We start from the raw sequence: 26878 nt of genomic DNA on the forward strand, positions 1-26878 counted from the left end.
TATTAATATTGCAGCCCAAACCCTGCTACAATATGGGGCATCGAGTGGGCATCTATAATATGGAGTATTAGGACTGATCATCTAACAAAAGTATTAGGGATTAATAATATCTGACAAGAACTGCAATCAGGGGTAATGTTGACAACAGATAACAAAACAATCTGAAAATCTGAGAAATCGGTTGTCAGCTAACACAGGCTGAGGGATTTCATACTAACACAAGCATTAATGGGTGAAGCACCACAACAGCAACCAATATAAGAGGTGTTTCGGAAGGAAAAGGGGGCACTTCCGAGCATGTATGATGTTATCCAACCAATTTATTCAGAATATTTTCTAATTGAATGTAATTCAAGATGACTGAGGGATCTTTTCTCTTCATTAACAAAAAATAAAATAAAAAAATAATAATAATAAAAAAAATACTTAAGAGTACTAGGTTAAACAAGCTCGTGTGAAGGATAACTAATTTATCCTTTCTCCAACAAAGACACCTTTGGAAGCATCTGACGATCTGAAGTCTTCAAAATCTGTTCTGAAAATTGGATAGAATCTAGTGTTCTCAATATATGCCTCCTGATCAAAGTCACCCCACATCTACTGCCAATTTCGCAGTGGTGCAGCATTTTATATGCATACTGTATACATACAAATATCTAACATCTCACAACAAAATTTCATGAATCAAGATATGTAGATGATGGCTGAACACCAAATGAACCCCTATCATCACTGCATATCTCAGCATCCAAATCACATTTACATGCGAGCTGAAGAAATTTTAAGAACTTAACTTTTCTTCAGGTCGACATAGGAAAAATTCATATATACTGTATGATTCCAATATCTTTCCATCAAACCCAGAATGCAGAACCAAGAAAAGAACCTATCTTTAGCTGCTTGGGAATTTGGCCTTGTCAATGTTGACAAGCTCTTCTATGAGCTTCCTCTCTTCAACATTCAACTTTTTTGGAATCTCAACTTGCACTTTCACCAGCTGATCCCCTCTTTTACTCTTTTTATTTACAAAAGGAACTCCCTTTTTCGCCATCATCAACGTCACATTAGGTTGGGTACCAGGAGGGATCTTCAGATCAGACATTCCGTCAACTGTAGGAACTTTTTTTACTGTCCCCAAAATTGCATCAAGGTAGGAAATTTTGCAAGTATAGAGGATATTATTTCCATCCCTTCTCAAAACGGGATCCTCACGAACTTCAAATACAACAAACAGATCACCAGGGGGGCCACCTTTTTTCCCAGAATTGCCCTCACATTCAAACCTTATTTTGTTCCCAGTATCTACTCCAGCAGGGACTTTTACATTAATTTTCTTGGATTTTTTCACTCTTCCTTCACCACGACATTTATTGCAGGGGGTACTACTCTCGCCCATTCCATCACAATCAGGGCAGGAAAGTGCCTGCTGAACTATACCAAAAGGTGTTCTTATTGATGAGATAAGCTGTCCATGGCCGTTGCATGTTCTGCAAACATAAGACTTGGAACCTGGCTTGGCACCTGAGGCTTCACAAGTGGGACAATCTTCGAGCCTATTTATCTCAATATCTTTATCTATCCCAAACACTGCCTCCCTGAAATCAAGCCTAAGACTGTAAGCCAGGTCCTCACCCTCTGAAAATCCGTTACGAAAGTTTCCCCCCATACCCATGCCATCAAAATTGTTGAGTAATTCGTCAAAGATGCTGCTGAAGCCCTGCAAAAATGAGATGCCAGAAGAACTAAAATCTCTAGGTTAGGGAGACAAGTGAAGCAGGTCAGACAGGTCTGCTTCAGACTCGGGTCATTTTGGTTACCCATTACAATTTTTTTTTTTTTTTTTGGTTTTTTTGCAAAATTCACCAGCCTTTAGTTAGTTATACTGTTTCAGGATATTCTGTTTGCGGTTTCAGGTCATAAAACCGTGTATAAACTAAATAAAAGTCAATTTTGGTTGAATGATAGAGTAGGGCCAGCCTTTTCCAGCATTATCAGGATGGATAATTTACGAAGATAACTAAAAAGAGAAACTTACCCCCATGCTTGGGCCACCTTTAAGACCATCCTCTCCATATCTATCATATATGGAACGCTTCTCATCATCTGACAAGACCTGAGGTTCGAAAAATGTTATCAGTAGACAATTGTTACCAAATGGATACACAAATCTGACAGGTCTATCAGACAGATCAGCTAGAGTAGGGACTACGCATAGAATGGAAACTTACCTCATAGGCATTACTAATTTCCTTAAATTTTTGTTCTGCTCCTGGATCTCTGCAGCATGGAGGGATGGAGAAAAAAAACAATTCAACTACACACAGGAAAGGGATTGCCAAACAAAGAGCAACATAAACAACAAACTTTTGAACAGATTGACATTTAGCCATCTAGATAACTCTATGATAACACACGTCTTATGAGTCGTGTCATGTCACTACCATATGATAACTTTTAAAGAGATTGACATTTAGATAACCCTTTCTCTTCAATACAACCCAAATGTTTCAAAGCTGCAAACCTACAATAGTAAACAAACTATCTTCCTTGCTGCAAGATGAAATTTATCATTTTTCTTACCACCCCTCCTACTCCTCACAACCTTCCATGAAAAGTATACATACCCACAGAAAGTCTTTGTTACTTCTAAAGGGAAACCCAAATTAAATGAGCACATTGCAATCTATGACAGCTTATTATCAGGAAACATCATATAGTGATTAAAGCCCCCACTATTCTGTAGTTAACTGATGGAATAACAACCCCAAGACATGATCCACTATATTTTCAGATACTATGTCACAAAGTTAGTGCACAAATTACATTGGTGCACCCTAATAAATCCAAAGAGGTAAGGTGATTATGATGCCACAATTCTATACTAGCTGATCTGCAATCCACACCCCATAACGGAAAGAGAGGCGGGGGAAATGGTTAATATCGCCTTCAGCATAATGCAGTTAAGATTAAAGAAAACTGGCAATTTAGGTGTTTTAGAAAATAAATTCATTGTAAGACTTTGGAGAGCTCAGATGTGGAGTTGGACTTCAAACGATCAAACCAACTATAGCTACTCGCACAATATTGTTACAACAGTAAAGTGAATACTACAGAAATAAATCATGCATAATCCTAAGAGCTAAACAATTTCGACAACTTCAATAAGAACCAACATAAATTAAATTACAAGGGGGTGGAAATTTTTTATGCCAAAATGCCCAAATTGTTATCACAGAATTGAAGCAGCAATAATCTTCTAAAAATTGCTATATTTGAGATTTTGAGAATGTTGAAGGTCCACACTTAGGCCTAATGCTTTCATCATGACTAAATCAGATCAGAACTTATATTTTTTCAGATTTAAAGTTGAGTATTGGCTAAAATGAATAAAATCACATAATTATTTAGAGAGCCTGCTACAGACACATAGGAGTTATTACATAGGTATGTCAGTATGCATCATTATGAAGGCTGAATTTCAACTTACTTGTTTACATCTGGATGGTAAGTCCGTGCAAGCTTCTTATAAGCTGCATGTATGAGAATTTAACTCTATATGATTAATCAGTTACTCTTGGGAGACAAACAAAGTTCAGATAAACATACTTCAATAATTAGAAACAAAAGCATACAGAGGAAATCTTAATTTGCAGGCCAACCTATGGAGCAATTTACTGGTAAGAAACAAACCAGGAAAAGATATGAAAGACACAAGAAGGCACCACAAGCTGCAAATATTAAATGTTCTAGGCATGCAATACTTTCCACTGAAATGCAGAGGCTACCTACACAAAGACCAATCTGATGGAAACAAAGAGGTGAAAGGAGACTAAGGCAGCATTATCAGGGCAACATAAAAACAGCCTAAATCAAGATAAACAGGTTTAGTTGATGCTGCATCAGAATGCAAAGATACTACCTTACTTATAGAGGTACTAACCACTTTTTATTTCAGGCTTCCTAGCATCTTCTGCAATACCAAGGACAGAGTAGTAATTCTGCATGTTCAAAACAGTCATGGTCAGAATATGCCTGCCAACTAAAAACAATAGTGCACTGCTTTAATATTATTGCAAGGAAATAAAACAACTACATAGCAGAAGACATCTGACCCTCTGAGCTCTGACAATGAGGTGAGAATGGGATTGCTTGAAATGATACAAGTCCATATGTGGCCTTGAGCTCAAAAATGAGTGAGAACAGTCTGGAGAAAATATGGTTGAGCAAGATGAAGCCAACATCCCCTTGCTTGTGCAACTGCAATTTTTCAGTCAAAAGTAAATAGAAGATTTAATAGTTGTTCAGAAAAAGTAACATCCTTATCAGTTTGTAAAAGATATACAGATACATGTTTACCATGAGTCCATTGTCACTTACATCCTTAGGCACTTTAAGTTGTAGCATATTTACTGTTTGCACTATTTACATAATCGGCTTTGACCATCTTTGATTACTACGTATTTATTATGCAAGAAACAGCATAACCGAGTGGGATCTTGTTAGAATTGTAATGCAAATTCTCAAGATATCAAATTTCTATAGTTTTAACCTAGATATGATTAAAGATATGTTTTTTATGTCAATATGGTACAACTAAAAAAAAAAAAAGGAAAATTTAAATTATGCACAAAGATGAACTAGAGAACGGAAGATACCAACAGACATAAAACCTTGTAGGACAAAAGCTGGTGCTTACCAATGTGAAGAAAATAAATTAGAGCTTGTAGTACTATACATTCCAGGTGTTTGACTCTGCAAGCCACAATAAGGCACAAACGCTCCACATGGCATGGTCGCCATGTACAAACACCTATATTATAAAAGAAAGTTTTATATAAGACATCATTTTGAAGCACAAACACAAAAGTATCATCAAAATCAAAGGATTACAACTTTAGAAGGCTAATAATATCATAATGTATGTATATAATATATATACAAACTAAAAGTAATTAAGCAAATTCAACTAAGGTAGAAAGAGTAGCAAGTGCAATCACTTGTAGCCTTGTAGGCTTCACATTTGCAAAACTTGCAGTATAAGAAGAAATTTTCAGACAACAAAAAAAAGTTGTTTGTGTTAAATATGCAGATGAGAGATAGTGGCACAGCTAAGTACAGAGCTATGTAGTAAATGGACTATGGAGATCTGTTCTGAATGGTTGGAAGACTTTCTGTTCTCTTTTTTCTGTAAGAAAAAACACAGGTATGACAACATCCAAAATTCTATTTTAGGTACACTAAACATTAGGATGTTGTCAGGTAATGTTTAATAATGTGCATTAGCAAAAGACATGCATGTACTAAGCCACAAATATCACTACAATATCTTTATGCCAAGGTAACTAAAATCTTTTTTTAAGACTCAAAACTCTTTCTAGCTTTTCTTCGATATATTGAAATGCTCAATCATAATGAGACTATTTACATATGTTCCATAGAGAATGCAGGTTCCTCATGCATGAAAGATTTAATTTATTCCTTGATGACCCTCATAAACATCACTAAATTATATGGAGTACAAACATATAAGTTTTTCACTGCAAAAAATAATTTTCACTGAAGTTGAGGAATATGAGGATAAATCTTATCTTAAACTAGCAAAAACCATTACTGAAAGTACAGTAAATTGATCAGCATTGAACTCAGAAAATCTGAATGTGTGAAAAAATCAGCATCAAGGAGCTTTTGGAAAATAATTTATTATAGCATAATACTGCTAGCCTCTTAACCAATTTTATGCCACAACCAACTTTTGACTATTAAACTCTACCCGTCGCCATTTGAACATCTTCCATTGTTGCATACTCGTATAGGTGCATAAAAGTATAATATCATTAAAACATAAGTCAATTTCCATCATTCCCAGCACTTTGTGCTTTTATCACAACCATGGAACGTTCTAAATTTTGTATACACATACATCCTAGTCCACCTCAACAATCTCAACTAGTATATATACCTTAACTAAAATCCTCAAAATATATCATTACATTCCCTTCTTCAAATATGTTACTGTAGTTTTCTTTCTTGTCCATTTCACCAAAAAAGTCAAAACTTTACTTGGCAGTTCAATCCCAAGCTCATTACTCACAATATGCCTCAAAAACCAAACATTTTGTTTCACAGGCCGCAAATTTCTCAAGATTATCAGAAATATTCACCCTAATTCCTTATAATTTCAATTGAAAGATGAAAATTTTCCATTAAAAGTAGCAAGTAGCCAAGTACCCACATCACATAAATGTCCCAAATGTAATCAACACCCATAATAACATAATATATGCATATTCTAAATAATTAGTGAATTCAAAGCTAAAACAATTATTATATAATCAAAGGTGAAAATTGAGCTAAAATGGAAGAAAAATCAAAGAAATAGGAGAACTTAAGTAGAGAGAAAGATGAACTCACTGGTTGCGAAATTCCACCAAAGACGGCTATGAGATTGAATATCTATGTTAACCTTGTGAGAGGTGAGAGAAATGGGATTATTGAACAATTTTGCAGAACTGCACGCTCAAGTCTCAGCTACCTACGCAAGTTTAGGTCGAGATATTTAGAAAGGTCTCTTTTTTGTGGCAAACTATCTTTGGTAAGAAACTAAGAAATATGGACCTTTCACCTTTGCTGTGCGTTTCATAATTTAGATTGGAAGGTTGAAGATTAGAGACTAATCTGGGTCTGTAATACGAAGTATGGAATATAAAATATGGATTACTAATTGTGGGTCGGATGATGTTTGGGTTGTTCTTTTTATAGAAAAGGTTGAGGTGATGGAATAGTGACATCGCTTTTAGCTCGTATCTTTGAGGTCTAGTTTTCAAATCTTATGGGTTAATTTATACTCTTATAAGGAAAAAGAAAGATAAAAGCTTTGAAATTAGAGGAGTTAAAATTGTAACTTAATAACTATATTAAAGAATTATACTATATTAAAGAATTAGAGATTAAGGTGCTATAGCCTGTTGGAGCGATAAGGGATTCACCAATTAGTAGGCCGTGGACTCGACTTTTGTGTCATGTACTAACTCGTTATTATAAAAATCAATTTATGATAGATATGTTTGTTTACTTAGCTCAAATTTTCTTTTGTATCAATTGGTTTGAATGGGGTTTAGACTTTTAGTTACACTAATGTGCATGATGATTGATGAACAAGCCATATTATATTGAAGAATTGGTTAGCATTTAGGATATATCTTTCATCAAATGTAAATATACGGTTATCATTATGTAACACAACTAATGTGGTCTTTGTTGTAACTTTAAAAATCATGATTTTCACTTTTCACCAAAAAAAACAATCATGGTTTTCACTTGATTATAATTGAATAAAAACTTACTTTTTCCTAATCAAAATTTAATTTTTATACGGAGCATTTTCTAGGTCATACTTTGTAATACGAAATAACACCCAATCAATAGTAAATAGGGAAAAGTATTGAAAGAAAAAGGGAAAAGGTTGAAAGATAAAAACAATCAAGAACCCTAATTTCAACTAAATTGAACAGGAGAACCCGAGCTCAATGAAATAACTTTCTCACTCCGAAACTCAAATTATTCTACATACAATGAACACCTCCACCACCACCAATCCTCCTTCTCCGCAACCTCCCACCGCCGCAGAAACCAACCCCTCCGCAAACACCGCCGCTGAAGCAACCAACCCCACCGCCGCAGAAACCAACCCCTCCGCAAACACCACCGTCGAAGAAACCAACCCCTCCGAAAACACCACCGTCGAAGAAACCAACCCCGCCGCAAACACCACTACCACAACCAACAACGACGACAACAACACCACCAACAACAACAACGACGACAACAACAATGCAACCTCCGACGACGTTTCCACCCCATCAAACCCCCTCTCACCGCCACCTCCCGATGACGACACCACCACCACCACCACCTCCGAAGTACCCATCATCCCAAAGCGCCGCCGCAAACGCAAACATTACCAAGGCACAATTTCCATGGTCCTTCGTCCTCACTCTTCTTCTCGCTCTTCATCTTCTCTCCTTGACTCTCTCTCTCTCTCTCTTCCTCGTCGTCGCCGCCGCATCGCCGACCTCTCCAAAGACCGGCCACCACTCGATGTTGATGCTCTTATCGCAATCTCAGTTGGGTTTCCGGTTGATTCTCTAACTGAAGAAGAAATCGATGATGCTGTGATTCCTACTCTTGGAAGTGCCGATCAATCTCAGTATATTAGTGTCAGGAATCTTATACTGTCTAAGTGGAGGTCGAATGTTTCCTCTCTCATCACGCGCGATCACGTGATGGAGTCTGCTAAGCCGGAGCATCGTCATCTTGTTGATGCTGCACTTGGGTTTTTGGTTAATCATGGGTATGTTAATTTTGGGCTTGCTCCTGAGATTAAGGAGAAGAAGCCGTGCGACAACAATGGTGATGGTGTTGTAGGGGAGGCCAACATTGTTGTCGTCGGCGCGGGGCTGGCGGGACTTTGTGCTGCCCGCCAGCTCCGGGGTATGGGGTTTAAGGTTGTGGTTTTAGAAGGGCGGGCACGGCCCGGTGGAAGGGTACGCACGAGGAAGATGTGTGGGGAGGAAGGGGGTGTTGTGGGTGCTGCGGATTTAGGCGGGAGCGTGCTGACCGGAATCAATGGGAATCCGCTTGGAGTTCTGGCGAGGCAGTTGGGTTTTCCGCTTCATAAGGTGAGAGATATTTGTCCTCTTTATTTGCCTAATGGAAAAGCTGTTGATTCAGATGTTGATTCTAGAGTAGAAGCTGCATTTAATAAATTGTTAGATAGGGTTTGTAAGCTTAGGCAGGTTATGTTAGAAGAAATGAGAAGTGTAGATGTTTCACTTGGAACTGCATTAGAGGCATTTAGGAAGGTTGTTAATGTTGCTGATGATCCTCAGGAGAAAATGTTGTTGAATTGGCATTTGGCTAATTTAGAGTATGCCAATGCTTCATTAATGTCGAATTTGTCAATGGCGTTTTGGGATCAAGATGACCCTTATGAGATGGGTGGGGATCATTGTTTTATTCCGGGTGGGAATGAGAGGTTTATTCGAGCCTTGGCGGAGGATTTACCAATTTTTTACAATCGCACGGTGGAGAGCATTAGATATGGGGATGATGGGGTGTTGGTTTATGCAGGTGGGCAGGAGTTTCGGGCAGATATGGTTCTCTGTACCATGCCATTAGGAGTTTTGAAGAGGGGGGATATTGAGTTTGTGCCTCCTCTACCTCAAAAGAAGAGGGATGCTATTGATAGGTTAGGATTTGGGCTGTTGAATAAGGTTGCAATGTTGTTCCCGTATAATTTTTGGGGTGCTGAAATCGATACTTTTGGACATTTGTCGGAGGACCCTTCTAGGAGGGGTGAGTTCTTCTTGTTCTATAGCTATTCTTCAGTTTCAGGTGGGCCTCTTCTGGTGGCCCTTGTTGCAGGAGAGGCAGCCATTGAATTTGAGAAGGTATCTCCTATGGAATCAGTGGGGAGGGTTATGGATATATTGAGGGGAATATTTTACCCAAAAGGAGTTGATGTTCCAGACCCTGTTCAGGCAGTTTGCACCCGATGGGGTCAAGACAGGTTCACTTATGGTTCTTATTCTTATGTTGCAATTGGGGCATCTGGCGATGATTATGATATTCTTGCAGAAAGTATAGGGAATGGGAGGGTTTTCTTTGCTGGAGAGGCGACCAACAGGCAGTATCCCGCTACTATGCATGGTGCTTTCCTTAGTGGGATGAGGGAGGCTGCCAATATACTGAAGGCTGCCAAAAGAAGGTCATTGATACCAGCTGACAAGGCAGAAAATAGTAGCTTAGAGAATATTGAGGATCTGAGTCAAATATTTTTGAAACCAGACATGCAGTTTGGGAGCTTCTCTGTTTTGTTTGATCCAAGATCAGATGATCCTGAATCTCAATCGCTTTTGAGGGTTGAGTTTCGGGGCGAGAAATTAGAAACTACTGCTCTGTTTCTGTATGGTCTGCTTTCAAGGTGTCAAGCACTTGAGCTGAACAATGTGGAATCTGATTTGGATAGGCTAAATTTGTTGAATGAGAAGTTTGATTTGCGGTTAGTGGGCAAAAAAGGATTATGCTCTTCTGCAGAATCACTTATTGCAGCTGTTAAAAGCAAATATATGCTCTAAAGAAGGAGCATGATCTTGAATGTACACATTACTCCCAGCTCAGAAGGGAAGAACTGTAAGTTATGAGCAACTGACATAGAAGTCCAATGTTGTACATTAGTGTTTCTAGGATGATGAGGGAATAAATCGATTGCTCTCAGACTAAGCAAATTTTTATGTTAGAATAGGTAATTTATGGCGTTAAAGCTGACTTATTTGTAGGTTGTGACTAATTTATCGAATTTGAGCTAGAGGATTCAGTGATCAATTGTTGAGTCCCTTTTATGTACATTATTATAGCTATTCTATATGAATGTGTGATTTATTTTACTATGTTATACCACCTTTCATATGCCTTGGCTACTTGATGAATTTGAAGCTGTAGCCTATTGATGCTGATATGCTGTAAATTGAATCTCTTGTTTTGGTTGTTGCTGCATGGTATATGGTCTTGCCAGTTGCATTTTCTATGAAATGATCAGGTGGTGGTTTGCTCTAAAATTCAACCACTATAGGAAGCACCCAACTTTCATTACAAAAAAGAAGACGACGATTGTGACTTGTGAGGGAGTTGTATTACTCTGTTTTGGTCCATAAGTAATCCCAAAAATATTGGCAGAAATGGGTTATTCCATGTTATATCACTCATCTCAGTCATCTGTATCACCCTGCAAAGATTTCAACATTAGTCGAGGAAGGTCAATCACTTATGCAGCTGATAGGCAGTAGTGATTTGATGTTGATACCGACGATTGTTGATGATGGTTTTAGCCAGATAAAAATACGCCAAGATATCAGATATGGGGTGAATTGATTGAACTTCTGAATTTCTAATACAAGTAGAATATTTGCAATTTATACAACTAGGCTAGTATATGCTTTGGTTTTTTGGAACTAAAATTGCAGTAATTCAAAGAAATTGTAATAAACAAACTTCTACTCATTGTTCATTTCATTAAACTTTCTAATTTCATATCATAATTCAAACATCTAAATTATGTTGTCAATTTCATTACCCCATAAACAAAATTCTACCCCAAAACATGTCAATTCCAAAATATAATTCAACCCCGAAACCCTTTTAATCCGAATGATCTTCATCAATCTCACCTCTTGACTCTCAACTGCGCTATACTTATCCCATGGGTTAATATCATCCATATCTCGTAATACATATTTAATCTTATACTTACCATATTTCAATACAAACCAGTCACCCCGAGTACATGGCCCCGGCACACGGCGAGGAACCTTCATCACGAGCACCCAGTGCACAACCTCTGCTTCCACACCGCCCGTGTCGTGTGTCTCCGGGTTAACACCTAACCAGCCCTTGTACACCCTATTAGGCGTTAACCGACTCGAGAATTTATGCTTTGAGCTTTCTTTTCCATAGAATCTGACCACTTCGTTGCTCTCGGCCCAAACCTTGTACCCGTTTTCTGAAATACCCGGGAAATCGACCCGCATTATCAGCTCGTAATGGTCTCCTTTAGCGTTTTCGTAGCCGATTGCGAAGAAGGTATCGCTACCACATTTCAGATGTGGGTAGAATTTTTGGTGATTAGGGGATGATTCGGCGGCTGAGGTCAGGTTGCGCGCGGCGGCGGAGAGAGAGTGAGAGGTGGTGAATACGGCGGAGGATTTGCGGGTGACGGCGGTGAAGATCGATCGTACTGCCATTGTTTAACTCTCTCAGTCTCTCTTCTTGAGTTTTTGAGTGTTTGAGCGAAATATCAACTGTATTGACCCGTGTCACAATTAACATTTCATCTATTGTTGAATAAATATCCAATTTTAACTGATATATTTGTCAGTGTGACTTTGATTAATATTACCTTTAACAACACCTTTTTGGTGTGTGGCTTGCTGCCAACTCAGCAAAAATAACGGAGTCTGACGTGCATGACGGAGTCTGACACATGCGCAATTTCAAGTAACCCCTATTATAAGTAACCCTTAATTTCAAGTAACCCCTAATTTCAAGTGACTCCATTATAAGTAACTCCTAATTTCAAGTAGCCCCTAATTTCAAGTATCTCCTATTTCAAATAACTCCTAATTTTAAGTAGTAACCCCTAATTTCAAGTAACTCATATTATAAGTAACCCCTAATTTCAAGTAACCCATTTTTAACATATCTATAACATGAGATAAAAACAATTAACCTATATAATAAGTAACCCCTATTTATTTATTTGAACAAAAGTAACCCCTATTTTCAAGTAACTCATATTATAAATTTTCCCTAATTTCAAGTAATTACTACTATCAGTTACCCCTCAACAATTAACCCATTTTATAATTAACCCCTTTTCTTCTTCTTCTTCTTTTATAGATCTCCTTCGAAGCTACTCCAATGGCGCCAAAGAAGACGACGACCAACTCCAACTCCACCAAATCAACCCAAAAACCCAACAACCCCGTTTTTATGTTTTTGTTGCGGAGTTGCTTGAGAATTTTGCCGAAAATCACACATAAAAACCCCAAAAATCGATTTCGTAAATTAATTACTCCATTAATGGATCAAAATCATACACCATACATAATACATATCCAAATCATTCAAACCCTAATCAAAACAACATCAATTAAGAAAAAAATCAAAAGAGGGTGAAAATCAAAAGGAGCGTGAAACAAGCTGTAGCGATGGCGACGATGAGGAGCAAAAGAAGGGTGATTCGAAAACAATTTAGCCATAAAAACTCCATGAAAATGAATACCCAAAAATCCTAAATAATCCCTAAATTACTCCTCGACAATTATGGCCTTAAAAAGTGATAACAACAAGATTAAACCCCATCAAAATTTCAAAACATCTTTTTCAGAATTGTGGGTGTTTGTATTAGCTGACTGTTGTAGGAAATGGAGATCGGAAAGTGTAGAAGAAATTGTCGATTTCCCGGAATTTTCTCTCTCCTAGGTATAGGGAAATGATCTAAATTGCGTTACTTTAACACGAAAATTGGGAAATTCAAATAAAACAACACTTTTAAAATAACAGGAAACGGGATTAGAAATGGAAGTCCGTTATTTTTTTGGGCCTTAAATAAGGCTGGGCCCGTAATGTAAGCTGGTCGCTTGGTACAACAGGCCGCGTACAAAAAATTGTGTATCTCTAATTATTACTCCCTCCGTCCCCTTTTGTTTGTCACTTTTGCCATTTTTGGTGCCTCTAAATATTTGTCACATTTTATATTTTCCTAATTATTAAGATACATAAAAAGACTTTATGCTCACATTTTTTTTTGTGCTTATTATTAAGTCCTCTTCCTATTTTACCTTAACATTTGCCCTAAAAATTATGCCAACTTTTGACTAATTTAATGTTTTACACTCTTGAATCTCTCAAATTCCCTTTCTCATGTACTTTAATTACTTTTTTAATTGGAAATGTCTCTTTCTCATGCACTTTTATTACTTTATTGGTTGGGAATTTCACTTTTCCATATACTTTAATTACTTCACATTCTCCACCTTAATTATTCCCGTGATTTTCCTTCAAAACTGACAAACAAAAGGGGCGGAGGGAGTATTAAGTATATACTTCATATATTATAAAAAAATTAATATTACGAAATTGTATATTGAAATGATTTTAACGAGTAATTACATGACTATATTCAATTTAATGTACTCCATGTCTCCATTTAAGGAATAACAAACTTCAAAGTGATGCATGTGAATATTACATCACTTCTTGTTATTCGTTTACCTAAAGGTTAATATTGGTTATTCATATAGGATTTAACTATACATGTTTGTATTAATCGAATAGGACTATATATATTCAAGTACGGTTAAGAGTCAACTTGTGTTCGAGCCATAATTAGGTAATGCTTTTTTGATCAAGTACAACAATAGTTGATTTTGATTTTGATTTATTCAAACATTTTGAATTGAGTAGTAGGGCACAATTGAATTATACAAGGATTAGAATATAGAAGCCTCCAAGTTAAAAAAAAAATAAGCCTCTAATATTACCATAGCTTATTTCCAAACAACCGACTTTTATTGTGTAAACAATGCATCAAATTCTATTGCAACACATGAAAGGAAATTTTATAGCTTTAACCATCTAATTTTGTGGCAAAAGCACATCCTCTATTATCCTGCCCAAGTTCTTGTATGAGGAACCGCTAGGCTTATTAACAGCCTCTTCAGCCTTTTTCTTCCACTCCATTGCCCTCTTTTTCATCTCCTTACCCTTCTTTCCCTCCATCAATTCCGTCACCACCTTTTGGATCTCGTCTCTCTTTGCTTCACTCCCTATCTCCATCCCTATCTTCCACTCGACACAACTATATCGACAATTAGTCTGTTGCTCCGCGAAAAAAGGCCAACTTATCAGGGGCACAGCTCCGCAAATAGTCTCAAGAGTCGAGTTCCACCCACTATGAGTCAAAAATCCTCCAACCGCCTTGTGCTTAAGAACTTCCTTTTGAGAGCACCAACTAGCTAACATACCTCTTTCCTTAGTTTCAACCACAAAATCTTGAGGTAATGTTGGGCTATTCTCATCTACAACAATATCCGGCCTTATAATCCAAAGAAATTGCTTCTTGCTATTTGCTAACCCCCATGCAAATTCTGTTAGTTGGTTTTGTGTCATTTTAGCAATGCTTCCAAAGTTGACATACACAACTGAATTAGCCTCTTTCTTGTTCAACCATTCAATGCACCCGAGTTCTTCTTTCCATAGGCTTGAACTGATCGATCTTATTGCGTCGTGTTTGGGAATTATTTGATCAATGAGGAGTTCAAGAGGGCCAATTGAATAAATTGGAGGTAAGTGTTGCATGGAACGTAGAGAATCCAAGACTTCTTGTTCTAAGGAATCGAAGGTGTTTATGATTATCGCCGAAGCCTTAGAAGATTCTTCCACAGAATTAACAAAGAAATTGAACATAATATCATCTGGATCGGTTGTTCTAATGAAGCTTGGTAAGTCTTTTAATCGAATGCTCTTCATTCCCGGTATCTCTACTTTAGTGTCCAAGTACCCATTCGTTATGCAACGTTCATCTAATCAGTGGCGAAACCATAGAATATTCATTAGGTGGTTATATGTAACCGTCGAATATTAATTCTAGAAAAACCTTCATGAAATACTCATTTCTAATTAACTTGGACCTTGCTTTTTATTAATGATGATCATATCATATTACGTCGTCAATTAACTTTAATTTTTCTAGACAGTATAACAATTCATGGAGCTAAGTCAAGAATGGTACTCCTAATTAATATGTATAGGACTATACTACTCACAAAGTTTGTGTTTCGGTTGAAAACAATGGGACCTTGCCGAAGGTCCGTTGAAATGGAGAAGACTGGATTCGATCCAAGTTGTGTTGGGCCGAAGGTTTCCTGCACAGTGAACACACGTAAACTAGCCTCGGGGGTGTTTCCGAGGAAGGCCCCTCCGATGCTAAAGTCAGTATAATGTGTAAAAGGAAGACACTATGCAAGAGAGTTTGTAGCTTGAGGCTTTTGTGGAATATTTCTGAATGCAAGAATGAGCATACGAATTGGAATATCAATGATCATATGTCATAATGTATCTGATCTCCCCTTGAATGTGTTAATATGAGGGCTTTTATACCTCATCATACTTGGAGAGGTTGGGCTTTAGCCCAATTGGCTTACTTTGTGGGCTGACTTTTGACTTTTGAGCAATTGGAGAGTTGAACCTTGACCTTGGGCTTTTAATTGGATCATTTAGTGCTCAGGCCCAATTTTGACTAAATTGGACCCAAACAACTTGCCCCCCAGACCCGATTTGGAAGAATGACGGGTCGGGTTTGATTTAACTCAGAAAAGGAGGGAAGTAAATGATTTAATTGATCCAAAAATTTGAATTTAAACCGTAATTAATGAGATAACAACGGTTAATGATTTGCGGAAGTTGGACGGATAATGGGCGGTTTAATCACAAGACATGTGTTTAATGGTTACTTAGTGGGTACTTAAGAGAAATTAAAGCACAGACTCTTCGTATCCCGTACCTGGAGATATAAACAGAGGCGCGTCATTCTCCTCACTTATTCACCAACACAAACCCAGAATTCTTCGAGAGAGAAACCAAGAACCCGCATCAAAACTTCGCAAATTCCCCCGAGCATTGAGCTTAGAAACTGAGACTTGCCACTACGAACTCGTAAATCGGCAACTTTCGCTTCAGATTAAGGTAAATTCCTTTGATTTCAGTTTATTTTTCTTCGAATTCGAACTCCTTCCCCTTTTCTTTCGACTTTTCTCTTCGAAATAATCCATGGCAAGAGGAGTTAGAGGTAGAGCCCGTGCTCCAAGAAGAGCAAGGCCGATTCCCGATCCTAGGAATAGGATTGGGACCTGGAATGGTCAAAGGCCGGAGTCTGACCCTGCTGAAGGGATTAGGGCGACTCCCCTTTCCTCGGCTCCTCCTCAAAGAACGGATGAGCCGAGTGCTTCTGGACTGGACGATGAAATTCCCGCTGTCCTTTGGGATATCCTCCCTGGGTTTTCAGAGTGGGAGAATGCCGAAGTCGCTTCGGCCATGATAAAGAACCGCCCCTACTCATGGTGGGTAGAGAACGCCGATCAATATCGATTTGCTGAGCAAATTGAGTTGCACTACGGCATTTTTGAAGCTGATGGATATTGGTGCCGAATGCCCTCAGCATCCGATAGAATCCATCGTCCACCCCCGGGGTATGTGGGGGTGTACACGAGACAGCTTCAGTATGGGCTGAGGTTCCCTTTGGACGTTTTCGTCCGAGACTTGCTGATCCATTACAACATTTCCCTATGTCAGCTAACCCCCACCAGCATCCGAAGGGTGATGACATACTTATGGGTCTGCAAGTTCTTCAAATACGTGCCGAACCTGCACTGCTTCAGAAAGCTCCATCGGCTAGTGCCAAATATTCAGAGTGGGCACGGAAGCCATGGTTCTGGGTGGTATCGGATTGAGTCCCGGCCCCAATACTTGACCATGTGGCCAAATGACTCTTCAGACAAGGACTGGAGAGGTCAATGGATTTGGGTTAGGGCACCCATAGATCCGGGCCACCCTTGCGTCTTCAGCGCTCCCCGGTACTTAGCTGAGCCTGATCCCGAAATGGGAAGTCTAGGTCCCCCCGCAGATAACGGGGCGGATCCGAACCTGGATCAGCAACATATCTTCGGCAAGCTGCCGAACCCGGGGGGGAGTGGTCGAATGCAGCATATCCCGGAGACTTGGCTCCCCGATACGCATTACGTTTTCCAAGAGAATATGCTAGCAGCTGTTGGCCTCAGCCGAAAGTTTAAGGATGGTAAGCTTCTTCGGCTGGGGCCGAGGCTTTTAACTACCTCTTTTTCTTCTCTCGCTTTGCTTTTTTATGCTGTGCCAACATATCTGAGCTAAACTTTTTCCCTTTCCTTTTTTCAGAGCGGGACGAGACCAACGTTGGTATTAACTACGCTCGTCTTGGTGTTAACCGAGAGCGAGTTGTAACTGAACGGGCCCCGTCTATCACTGAGCCGAGGCATAGGGAAGTTCATCTGGACTCTTCCCACTTCCAAATTGAGGCTGTTGCTCTGTATCAGAGGCAGAAGCCTTGGTGGAAGAAGAGAGACCCTTGGTTTCAGCTGCTGAACGAAGAAGCTGAAGCTGCCCGCACAGCCGAAGAGGTTGCACGGGTACTTGAGGCTTGTGAAGGAGGAGAAGGGTCCTCCAGAGCTGCTGAAGCCGAAGCTGCAGCTAGAGCAGCTGAAGAAGACGAGGCTTTGCTGAAAACCTCGGTGAGTTTTCAGACAACTTTTTTTTTTTTTTTTTTTTTTTTTTTTTCTTCACACTCTTCTTCCCCCCTGTCTGTTACAGTCTGAAGAGAGTAACAGACACAGAGAAGGCAAAGCTCCTGTTCGTCCCGAAGATCAAATACAAGAGTCTTCAGACTCAGATATGGACGAGCAGCCCCTTCTGAAAAGGCGCCGAAGGATGGCCATCATCGGCCCTCATGATTTTCAGCAGAGGCCGATGACCATCGGCGTCGCAATAAGGGAACCTGAGGAAGGCAATGGATCGCCGAGGGTTCCCCAGCCAACACCCCAATCTCCTCAAAAGACCCCTCCGCCACCTCCTGAGATGGAGGTGGATCAGAGAACTCCCGAACCTAAGGGAGGGGTCCAAGAAGAAATCAAGGAGAGTGCTGCTGAGCACGAAAATAAAGATGCCGTGATGTCAAGTGCTGAAGGCTTCACGGCAGATATCGCAAGAGAGGTTGAGGCTTTCGTCCTCACCCCTGAAGAAGAGGAGGTCATAGTACTTGACTCCTCTGAGAAGGACGATGCTGAGACAACCAAGGCTAATCAAGCTCCATCGTCGTCCTTCCCTTCTTTCCAGACTCTGCATTCTGGAGAAATGGGTTTCTCGGCCCCCCGAATTCCAATCCCAGATCACATCTGGGACCTCATATGGGGTCAAAACCGAGAAGGAGCTGCAGCCTACTTCGGCAATTTTGCTGGCATGTCCGAAGTAGACAGGGCAAGGATCTGGTCGCTGAAGGCCACTGCTGGGATGGGCGAATCCAGTAGATCAGTTCCTGACCCAGCCAGGTCTAACCAACTGCTGATGATGCAGGTAATTTTCCTTCATTTCCTCCGAAATTCAGCTCTATTTTTTTCTTATTACTTATTTTTTTTTTGTCTTCCTGTTTTCAGTTCGTGCACAATCAGACTCTCACTGTAGAGCTGATTGATACCCTACAAGATAGGGTAGACGCTGCTGTGCACGAAAGGAAGGTGGCTGAAGAGGAAGTTAAGCTTGCTAAGCTGAAGCAAGCAGCAGCTGAAGAGAAGCAGCAGGAGGTTGAGGAGTACGGTAAAAAAGCTGCCGAAGCTCTGAAAACCTTCTGCGATGCTATGGAGATGGAGGTTTTTCCCCCACTGATGGAAGGGGAAAAATTCCTCCAGGAGCATATGGGAGTGGACGTCTCCAAATTCAAGGCTGCTATTGAGAGCCGAATTCAAGAAGGAACTGCTGCACAAGCTGAAGTACAGCAGCGTCTAGAGGCTCTTGAAGCCAGCCGAATGGCTGCTGAAGAGTTGCTCCTGGCCAAAGACGTCCAACTCTCAGAGGCTGCTGCTGCTGCTGGAGCTCAAAGAGCTAAGTTCCAAAAGGCTGAGGATCAACTGCTGATCCAGAAAGTTGAAGTGGCCCAGGCTCAGACAAAGGCTTCCCAAATTCAGCAAGAGCTGAATGAGCTGAAAGGCTCCTCCTCCCAAGTCGCTGATGAGCTGAAGAAATCCAAGGAAGACTTGGAGGAGACCCAGAAGAAGCTGGCTGATGCTGAGGCTTTACTCAAAGTCCGTGTCTATACCCAAGAGGAATATGAGATGGGTTTCAGAAACGGATTCCGAGTATGCCGAAGAGTCTGCCTTCATGCTGAGCCGAAACTGGACTGGTCTAAATGTGCTGAGTGGGTCCAGAATCCCGAAGACCCTCACATGAAGTATGCAACTCCAGCTGAAGCTGAAATTCTTAAGGCTGAGGAAGCCGAAGAGGAAGCTGAAAGACTGGAGTTGGAAGCTGAGCAGAGGGAAAGGGAGGCTCGGCAAAGTGCAAAGCCCGCCTCTTCTGCTGCTGGGGCTGAGGCCACCATGGGACTCAACGCTGATCAGTCTGATCCGCCGGCTGAAGCATAGGAACTCGGGCAGTCGTCTTCAGAATCTTGCGGTTCATCATGTGCTTAACTTTAGACTTGCCGCTTTCTGAGTTTTTTGCCTTGTTTTTTGCTTCAGCTTGCCTTGTCGTACAGCAGTTTTATTTTTTTGCTTATGTACGTATTTCGGCAGCTGTTATTTTCCGCTTGTGGGCGGCTGCCGATACTGAATTATTCAACTTGTAGCTCAATTTTTTTCTTCAGTTGCTTTATTTTTGAATGCTTTACTGTTTCTTTTCTTCAACTCTGCCGAACATAGCTGCACTGCGTGCTTCTTGCCCCCACAGAAATTGAAGTATGACTTTAGTTGAATAAGCAATTTCTGAACTTCTTCAAAATGGATATCCGAAACACAGGGCCAACTGAAGGCAATGCTTCTGGGATACAAGTCTTACTGAAGATTGACTGTCTGAAAGTTGGATATCCGAAACACAGGGCCAACTGAAGGCAATGCTTGGGATATTAGCTTTCTGGGACTAACCTCTTTAGAACAAGTCTTACTGAAATTTGACTTCAGCTGAAAGACCAGCGTTCTTAAAGAAGACGCATATCCGAAACACAGGGCCAACTTAAGGCAATGTTTCGGATAATGGCTCTCTGGGATACAAGGCTCAGTTAAGGCAATATCCCAGAATTGTCCATGGACTCATGTCTTTGGAGAACAGGTCTTACTGATGTTTGATTTCAGCTGAAAGACCAGTGTTCTTTAAAAAGACTGAGTTTTGTAAGCCATCTGAAACCCAGTTACCCGAAGGCGAAGGTTTCAGACGAGGCTGATTTAAAAAGGCTGTTATCCTTGATTTTCTGTCTATCTTTGAAAAATGGATACCCGAAACACAGGGCCAACTTAAGGCAATGTTTCGGATAATGGCTCTCTGGGATACAAGGCTCAGTTAAGGCAATATCCCAGAATTGTCCATGGACTCATGTCTTTGGAGAACAAGTCTTACTGAAGTTTGACTTCAGCTGAAAGACCAGTGTTCTTTAAAAAGACTGAGTTTTGTAAGCCATCTGAAACCCAGTTACCCGAAGGCGAAGGTTTCAGACGAGGCTGATTTAAAAATTTTCAACTGTTGCTGTTATCCTTGATTTTCTGTCTATCTTTGAAAAATGGATACCCGAAACACAGGGCCAACTTAAGGCAATGTTTCGGATAATGGCTCTCTGGGATACAAGGCTCAGTTAAGGCAATATCCCAGAATTGTCCATGGACTCATGTCTTTGGAGAACAAGTCTTACTGAAGTTTGACTTCAGCTGAAAGACCAGTGTTCTTTAAAAAGACTGAGTTTTGTAAGCCATCTGAAACCCAGTTACCCGAAGGCGAAGGTTTCAGACGAGGCTAATTTAAAAATTTTCAACTGTTGCTGTTATCCTTGATTTTCTGTCTATCTTTGAAAAATGGATACCCGAAACACAGGGCCAACTTAAGGCAATGTTTCGGATAATGGCTCTCTGGGATACAAGGCTCAGTTAAGGCAATATCCCAGAATTGTCCATGGACTCATGTCTTTGGAGAACAAGTCTTACTGAAGTTTGACTTCAGCTGAAAGACCGGTGTTCTTTAAAAAGACAGGTTTTGTCAGCAATCTGAAACCCAGTTACCCGAAGGCGAAGGCTTCAGACGAGGCTGAATAAAAAACCCTCAAAGAGTAGATAGAACAAAGAAAATTTTGAAAGGATAAAAAGTTGTAAATTTTATATAAATGGCGGCTCCAAGGCCTGTCATTAGTTCAAAATGTACTTACAAAGATTGTTCTGCCCCGAAGGGTTTACACATGGTATTTTTTCAGTACATCAGCATTCCAGTGATTCTTCAACTCAGTTCCATCCAACTGCCGAAGTCGGTATGTCCCTGGCTGAAGCTCATCATAAATTTCATAAGGTCCCTCCCATGTAGCTGAGAGCTTCCCATGGATTCGGCCTTTCTGAACTGCAGCAGCATTCCGAAGGACAAGATCCCCAATTTTGAGAGGCCTTGCATGGACCCTTCGGTTATGGGAGATGAGGTCTGAACTTATCCCGGGCATATCAGCTGCCGAGAAAGCAAACACATCTCTGTTATCCCGCAGGAGCTGAATAAGTTCACAACGGGTGTTAGGATCAAGGTCCATCCCGATTGTTACACATTTCTCAGCATCTCCTTCGGCCAACTCTGCTGTTTCAGTCTGTTGGTCCATGTCCATTGCCGATGGACTGGACTCTTCAGAATCTGGTCTGCTGCCAATGTCAGCAGGTGTCCCAGTCTTTGTGTTCTTCGGCTGGCTCTCTGAGTCTTTCGGCTCAGATGAAGAGTCAACCTTTTCCCTTTCGGGACCTTTTTCTCTGGGCACGGATCCTTGGGCCGAAGCACTTAGGCCTTTCGGCTTTTTTGTGCTTGGCTCTCTTTCTTTTTCTTTCTCATCATTGTCGTCATTTGGGCGACTACTGGATGGCTTGAGGTAATTGCACCTTCGGGCGTCCTTTTGGTTGCCCTGTATCCTTTCGGGGAAGCCGGCGTCTGAGACATAAATCATCAGCTGATGATAAGTTGAGACGACCCCTTGGATCTCGTGAATTATGGGTCTCCCCAAAATCACGTTGTACACTGAAGGAGCGTCGATGACCAAAAACTCAATCATGACGTTCCGGGCTGCCTCATCGCAACCGATGGTGACAGGAAGTGTCACCTTCCCATCTGGATAAGTTGAAGCCCCATTGAACCCGGATACCGGATAGGGTACCGGCGTAAGGTGCTTGGGCTTCAGCTTAATTTGGTTGTAGGCCTTTCGGAACAGAATGTTTGCTCCGCTGCCACCGTCAACAAGGACCTTACTGACGTCGTGGTTGGCCACCGTGGCGATGATCACCAACGGATCCTCGTGAGGGAACGTAATCCCCCGGCAGTCGGCGGCTGTGAACGTCATGTTCGGCACCGGCGACTGGGGAGATTGAATGTCAGCGTTGTTCACCTGGTGAGTCAAAGCTCTAAGGTGACGCTTGTGCTCCCTCCGAGAGTATATTCCTCCCGAGATAACATTGATCGGAGGGAATTTCCCCTCCGGTTTTTTACTGTTTTTCCGGGGGAAATCAAGGTCCTGCCGAGGGTCCTTTGCTAGCCTCTCGGATTCTTTTTTCTCGCGGTGATCCGCGATGTATTTTTTCAAGTATCCCTTCCGGACCATGTCCTCTATCTGGTCCTTCAGCTGGATACACTCTTCAGTGTTGTGGCCCGAAGACTCGTGGAACTCACACCACTGATTTTTATTTTTTCGCTGATACCACTCTGGGAGTGGTCTCGGCTTTCGGTAACTCTGCTCCTCCTTCGTCACACTGTAAATTTTGGCGCGTGGAAGAGAGAGCGGAGTGTAGGACTCGTATCTGCCTGTGTATGAGGCAAACCTGTCCTTCTTTAGGTCGCTGGCCGAAGATGGCTCCGAGGCCTTTGATTTTCCCTTTGCCTTATGGCCTTGGCCTTCAGACAAGGGTATTTGCCTCTGTTTCCCTCCCCCGGATTGAGGTTGGGTTTTTGCTTTATTCCATTCTTCGGCTCGGATGAACTTATCCGAAGCACTAAGAGCTTCCTCCAAGGTCTGCGGGGTATGCATGACCATGAAGTCTAGGAATTTTCCTGGCTGAAGGCCATTCTGCATTGCAAAAACAGCTAGCCCCTGGTCCAGCTGAGAGACGCTTGATGACTCGTTACTGAAACGGGTCAGGTAGTCTCGGAGGCTTTCGGTTTCCCCCTGTTGCAGACCCATGAGCTCTGCGGTAGTCTTTTCTCGGCGGTTTGCCGTGGAAAACTTGCTCCTGAACTTGGAGGACAGATCATCCCAACCTGTTATGGAGCCTTGCCTTACTCCCTTGGAGATCCACGCTTGCGCGACCCCCTTGAGAGTGGTTGGGAAATATTTGCACCAAGTCGCCTCGGATCTGGGGCAAAGATGCATATGAGTCTCATACGAGGCCACGTGGTCCTTCGGATCCGTGGTCCCGTCATATGTGATATGCGACGGTATTTTAACCGTGGGTACGCGCTCTTCCAGTATCCATTGCTCGAATGGTGAACTAGCGGGAAGCATAATGGCCTTGCCCTTGTTCCTGGCCGAAGGGACCGCGCTCCGCCCTCTTAGAGAGGTAGGAGTGGTTTTCGTCCCTGGCTGGGAAGTCTGGGCCTCGGCTGCAGGGAACGAGAGGCGACTACGCACGCTCGGTTCCTGGCCGCCGAGTCGGTCAAGGACGCTTCTGCGAGCAGTCTCGGGTTCCCGGCGAGTAGATTCTGGCCGAGAAGCTGAGCTGCCGCTCTTATGCGCTGCTGGTCTTGAGGATGAGGATCCTTTAAATAATTGAGAGTTCTTCTTCCTCTGTTTTTCATTTTTCCAAGAATCCTCCTCCCACTCTTCCAGTTCCCGGAAGGAAGGAAGCTTCCCACCGTCATGGTCTAACTTCCTCCGCTGATGCCGGGTATGCGGAGGAGTTCGATCACGAGGCGGTGGCATATTCTGTGCCCTCATTGCCTCCATGAGTACTGCCAGCGCTCTTGCCACCTCTTCCGAACTGGGCCCCGTCAAAGGGGTCCCCGGCCGAGTGTGGGCATGAGGCCGTGCAGCCGATGGTTGGCTTCGGGACACCGAATATGTCCTATGATCAGACTGACCCCTGCTAGACCGAGAGTGGTCCGGCCTATATTGGGAGTCATGCATTATAGGAGATAGGGAATCCTCCTTGTGTGATCCTCCCCCCGAGCCGGCACCCTTGGGAGAGTTCCGGTCCGGCGAGGGCGATGGTGTAGGGGTTTTAGGCTTTTCGCCCGCTCCTTGACGGAGGCTTTTGCTCTTGCGGTTCTTAGCCATGGCTGCTAAGATAATTGCAAGATGATCTTGGTTAGGAATTTGGCTTAAAGATTTTTGAAAGTCTTCCCCACAGACGGCGCCAAATTGTTTCGGTTGAAAACAATGGGACCTTGCCGAAGGTCCACTGAAATGGAGAAGACTGGATTCGATCCAAGCTGTGTTGGGCCGAAGGTTTCCTGCACAGTGAACACACGTAAACTAGCCTCGGGGGTGTTTCCGAGGAAGGCCCCTCCGATGCTAAAGTCAGTACAATGTGTAAAAAGGAAGACACTATGCAAGAGAGTTTGTAGCTTGAGGCTTTTGTGGAGTATTTCTCAATGCAAGAATGAGCATATGAATTGGAATATCAATGATCATATGTCATAATGTATCTGATCTCCCCTTGAATGTGTTAATATGAGGGCTTTTATACCTCATCATACTTGGAGAGGTTGGGCTTTAGCCCAATTGGCTTACTTTGTGGGCTGACTTTTGACTTTTGAGCAATTGGAGAGTTGAACCTTGACCTTGGGCTTTTAATTGGATCATTTAGTGCTCAGGCCCAATTTTGACTAAATTGGACCCAAACAGTTTGAAATATAAACCAAGCAATTATTAGAACGTATATCAATTTAATTATTTGAAAAGGATCCTTAATTATTTCAATCATTGCTTTCATAATCTTTTCGTATAAAATTATGCAATATTGAGTATTAATTGTGCATCTAATAGACACTAGTAAGCAGTTTGCAATCTTTAATTTGATTGGTTGGAATGTTGGATGGCTTGGGCCAGGGACATCAACTTTAATTTATTTCTCACGTTTAATAATATATATGGTCATGAGGTGTTTAATTAGTGACCAAACATTACTCCATCTGAATATAATAGGTACAATTTTATGAGAGAAAAACAAAATTGTAAAACCTTATTTAATATAAATTTCTATGATCAAACAAAAAATATGTTTAAGGTCATAGTTTTCTTTTGAAGATATTTTCAATAGTAATTTTGACATGTAGTGAAGTAGCTAGCAATCGGTTTAAGTATTAGTTTTACATGTATATTTTAAAAAGGTATTTTTCAACAAATTACTGCTCGTAGTAAATTATTGACTATAGTTTAAATTACATACTCCATAAAACAATGGAGAATTGAATATTTTCGATTTAAATTTAATTTAAAAATAAACCAAAACCTAACTCTAGAATTGAATTGGTTAATGCCTTAAATGTCATAATTCCTATCTACCTTGTAATTAATGGAGATCTTTCCTTTCTGAATCTCGATTTTATAGTGTGGTCTAAAATTTTGAGGCAACTAGGCCTACCAATAATTAGTATAATGTACTTGTTATGATATAAAATACTTAATAACAATAATACAGTATATGCAAGCGTGTAATGTACCTTTCAAAGGAGTCAATCCTCTATCAGCTAATGTCCGATAGTGGACGTAGGCCAAGTACCCACAACCGCTAGTTGTCCAAAACGCTATTTCTGGAATCCCAAACGCCTCAGCAGCCTTCATTGTGAAGGACATACAACCATCAGCCACGATGCAAGTCACACATGGACCGCCTTCCTTATTGAGTTTTGTAATAAGGTCTCGGAATGGGCCGAGGCAAGTCTTACTAGTGGACTTACATAGCTCGGGGATATCCTGGGTGGCCTCCACGCTGCCTTCAGATCGAGTAGGCGGAGAGAGGCCATCCGGGATGGACTCAAAACGGAAATTAGGAAGGCCGTCTAGGGAATGAGGACCACAGGAGTGGAGGAAGCGATTGTGGTTGTAGATGGTATTAACAAAGGTGATATGAAAGCTATTGGAGTGGAGTAGCATGGCAAATTGAAGCATAGGAGTAATGTGGCCTTGTGCTGGGTAAGGAACACATATTGCATGCCCTCTTATACTCATTGTTTTTTCTCTGGCTAGCTTTTGTTAATGTTTAGCTATCGGCTTAGGATTTTATAGCGACTTGCAAGTTGCAACGTCTATATAGGGTTATTGTAAGGACCTATATATTATTAGTATACTCTAGATACATAATTCGTCTAGAAAAAACCAAAAAAATAATAAAAAAATAAAAAATAAAAAAAGGGTACGGAGCATATAAGAATTAATACTATTTAATAAAAAACGTGCAATTTGCCTATAGTTACACTTTATTGTGAGAGCCAAATAATTGAAGTGTGTACATGTTGGTGAGAGTGTGAGACTAGTTTCACTCAATATATGGCCGTGAGAGTGAGAGTGAGAGTGTGAGACTAG

General features: G+C 41.2%; 3 protein-coding genes across 3 annotated transcripts; 1 reads left to right on the plus strand and 2 right to left on the minus strand.

Moving 5' to 3' along the window:
• Nucleotides 1–168: 168 nt before the first annotated feature.
• LOC110718642 (chaperone protein dnaJ A7A, chloroplastic-like) lies at nt 169–6666 on the minus strand. The gene is made up of 8 exons (XM_021897526.1): nt 6412–6666; nt 4697–4810; nt 4113–4257; nt 3941–3998; nt 3488–3530; nt 2229–2277; nt 2036–2113; nt 169–1717 (listed from the first exon to the last, which is right to left on the minus strand). The coding sequence occupies exons 2-8, from the start codon at nt 4798–4800 to the stop codon at nt 893–895; spliced, it is 1302 nt and encodes a 433-aa protein (XP_021753218.1). The 5' UTR covers nt 4801–4810; nt 6412–6666; the 3' UTR covers nt 169–892.
• Nucleotides 6667–7410: 744 nt separating this feature from the next.
• LOC110718643 (lysine-specific histone demethylase 1 homolog 1-like) lies at nt 7411–10404 on the plus strand. The gene has a single exon (XM_021897527.1). The coding sequence runs from the start codon at nt 7572–7574 to the stop codon at nt 10134–10136; it is 2565 nt and encodes an 854-aa protein (XP_021753219.1). The 5' UTR covers nt 7411–7571; the 3' UTR covers nt 10137–10404.
• Nucleotides 10405–13947: 3543 nt separating this feature from the next.
• Nucleotides 13948–26841, minus strand: LOC110718644 (7-deoxyloganetin glucosyltransferase-like). Its single transcript, XM_021897528.1, has 2 exons — nt 26017–26841; nt 13948–15140 (listed from the first exon to the last, which is right to left on the minus strand). Exons 1-2 carry the CDS (start codon nt 26522–26524, stop codon nt 14194–14196), a joined length of 1455 nt encoding a protein of 484 aa, XP_021753220.1. The 5' UTR covers nt 26525–26841; the 3' UTR covers nt 13948–14193.
• Between the last annotated feature and the right edge of the window lie 37 nt (nt 26842–26878).

Source organism: Chenopodium quinoa, unplaced genomic scaffold, assembly GCF_001683475.1.
Source record: "Chenopodium quinoa cultivar QQ74 unplaced genomic scaffold, ASM168347v1, whole genome shotgun sequence".
Taxonomy (NCBI): Eukaryota; Viridiplantae; Streptophyta; class Magnoliopsida; order Caryophyllales; family Amaranthaceae; genus Chenopodium; species Chenopodium quinoa.

Coding starts and splice junctions, on each gene's coding strand:
- LOC110718642 (XM_021897526.1), bottom strand. CDS start 4,800: ATGGCGACCATGCCATGTGGAGCGTTTGTGCCTTATTGTGGCTTGCAG. Junction 2,114..2,228: donor AAATTAGTAATGCCTATGAG/GTAAGTTTCCAT, acceptor TTCGAACCTCAG/GTCTTGTCAGATGATGAGAA. Junction 1,718..2,035: donor AAGGTGGCCCAAGCATGGGG/GTAAGTTTCTCT, acceptor TCATTTTTGCAG/GGCTTCAGCAGCATCTTTGA.
- LOC110718643 (XM_021897527.1), top strand. CDS start 7,572: ATGAACACCTCCACCACCACCAATCCTCCTTCTCCGCAACCTCCCACC.
- LOC110718644 (XM_021897528.1), bottom strand. CDS start 26,524: ATGAGTATAAGAGGGCATGCAATATGTGTTCCTTACCCAGCACAAGGC. Junction 15,141..26,016: donor AGGATTGACTCCTTTGAAAG/GTACATTACACG, acceptor GCCACTGATTAG/ATGAACGTTGCATAACGAAT.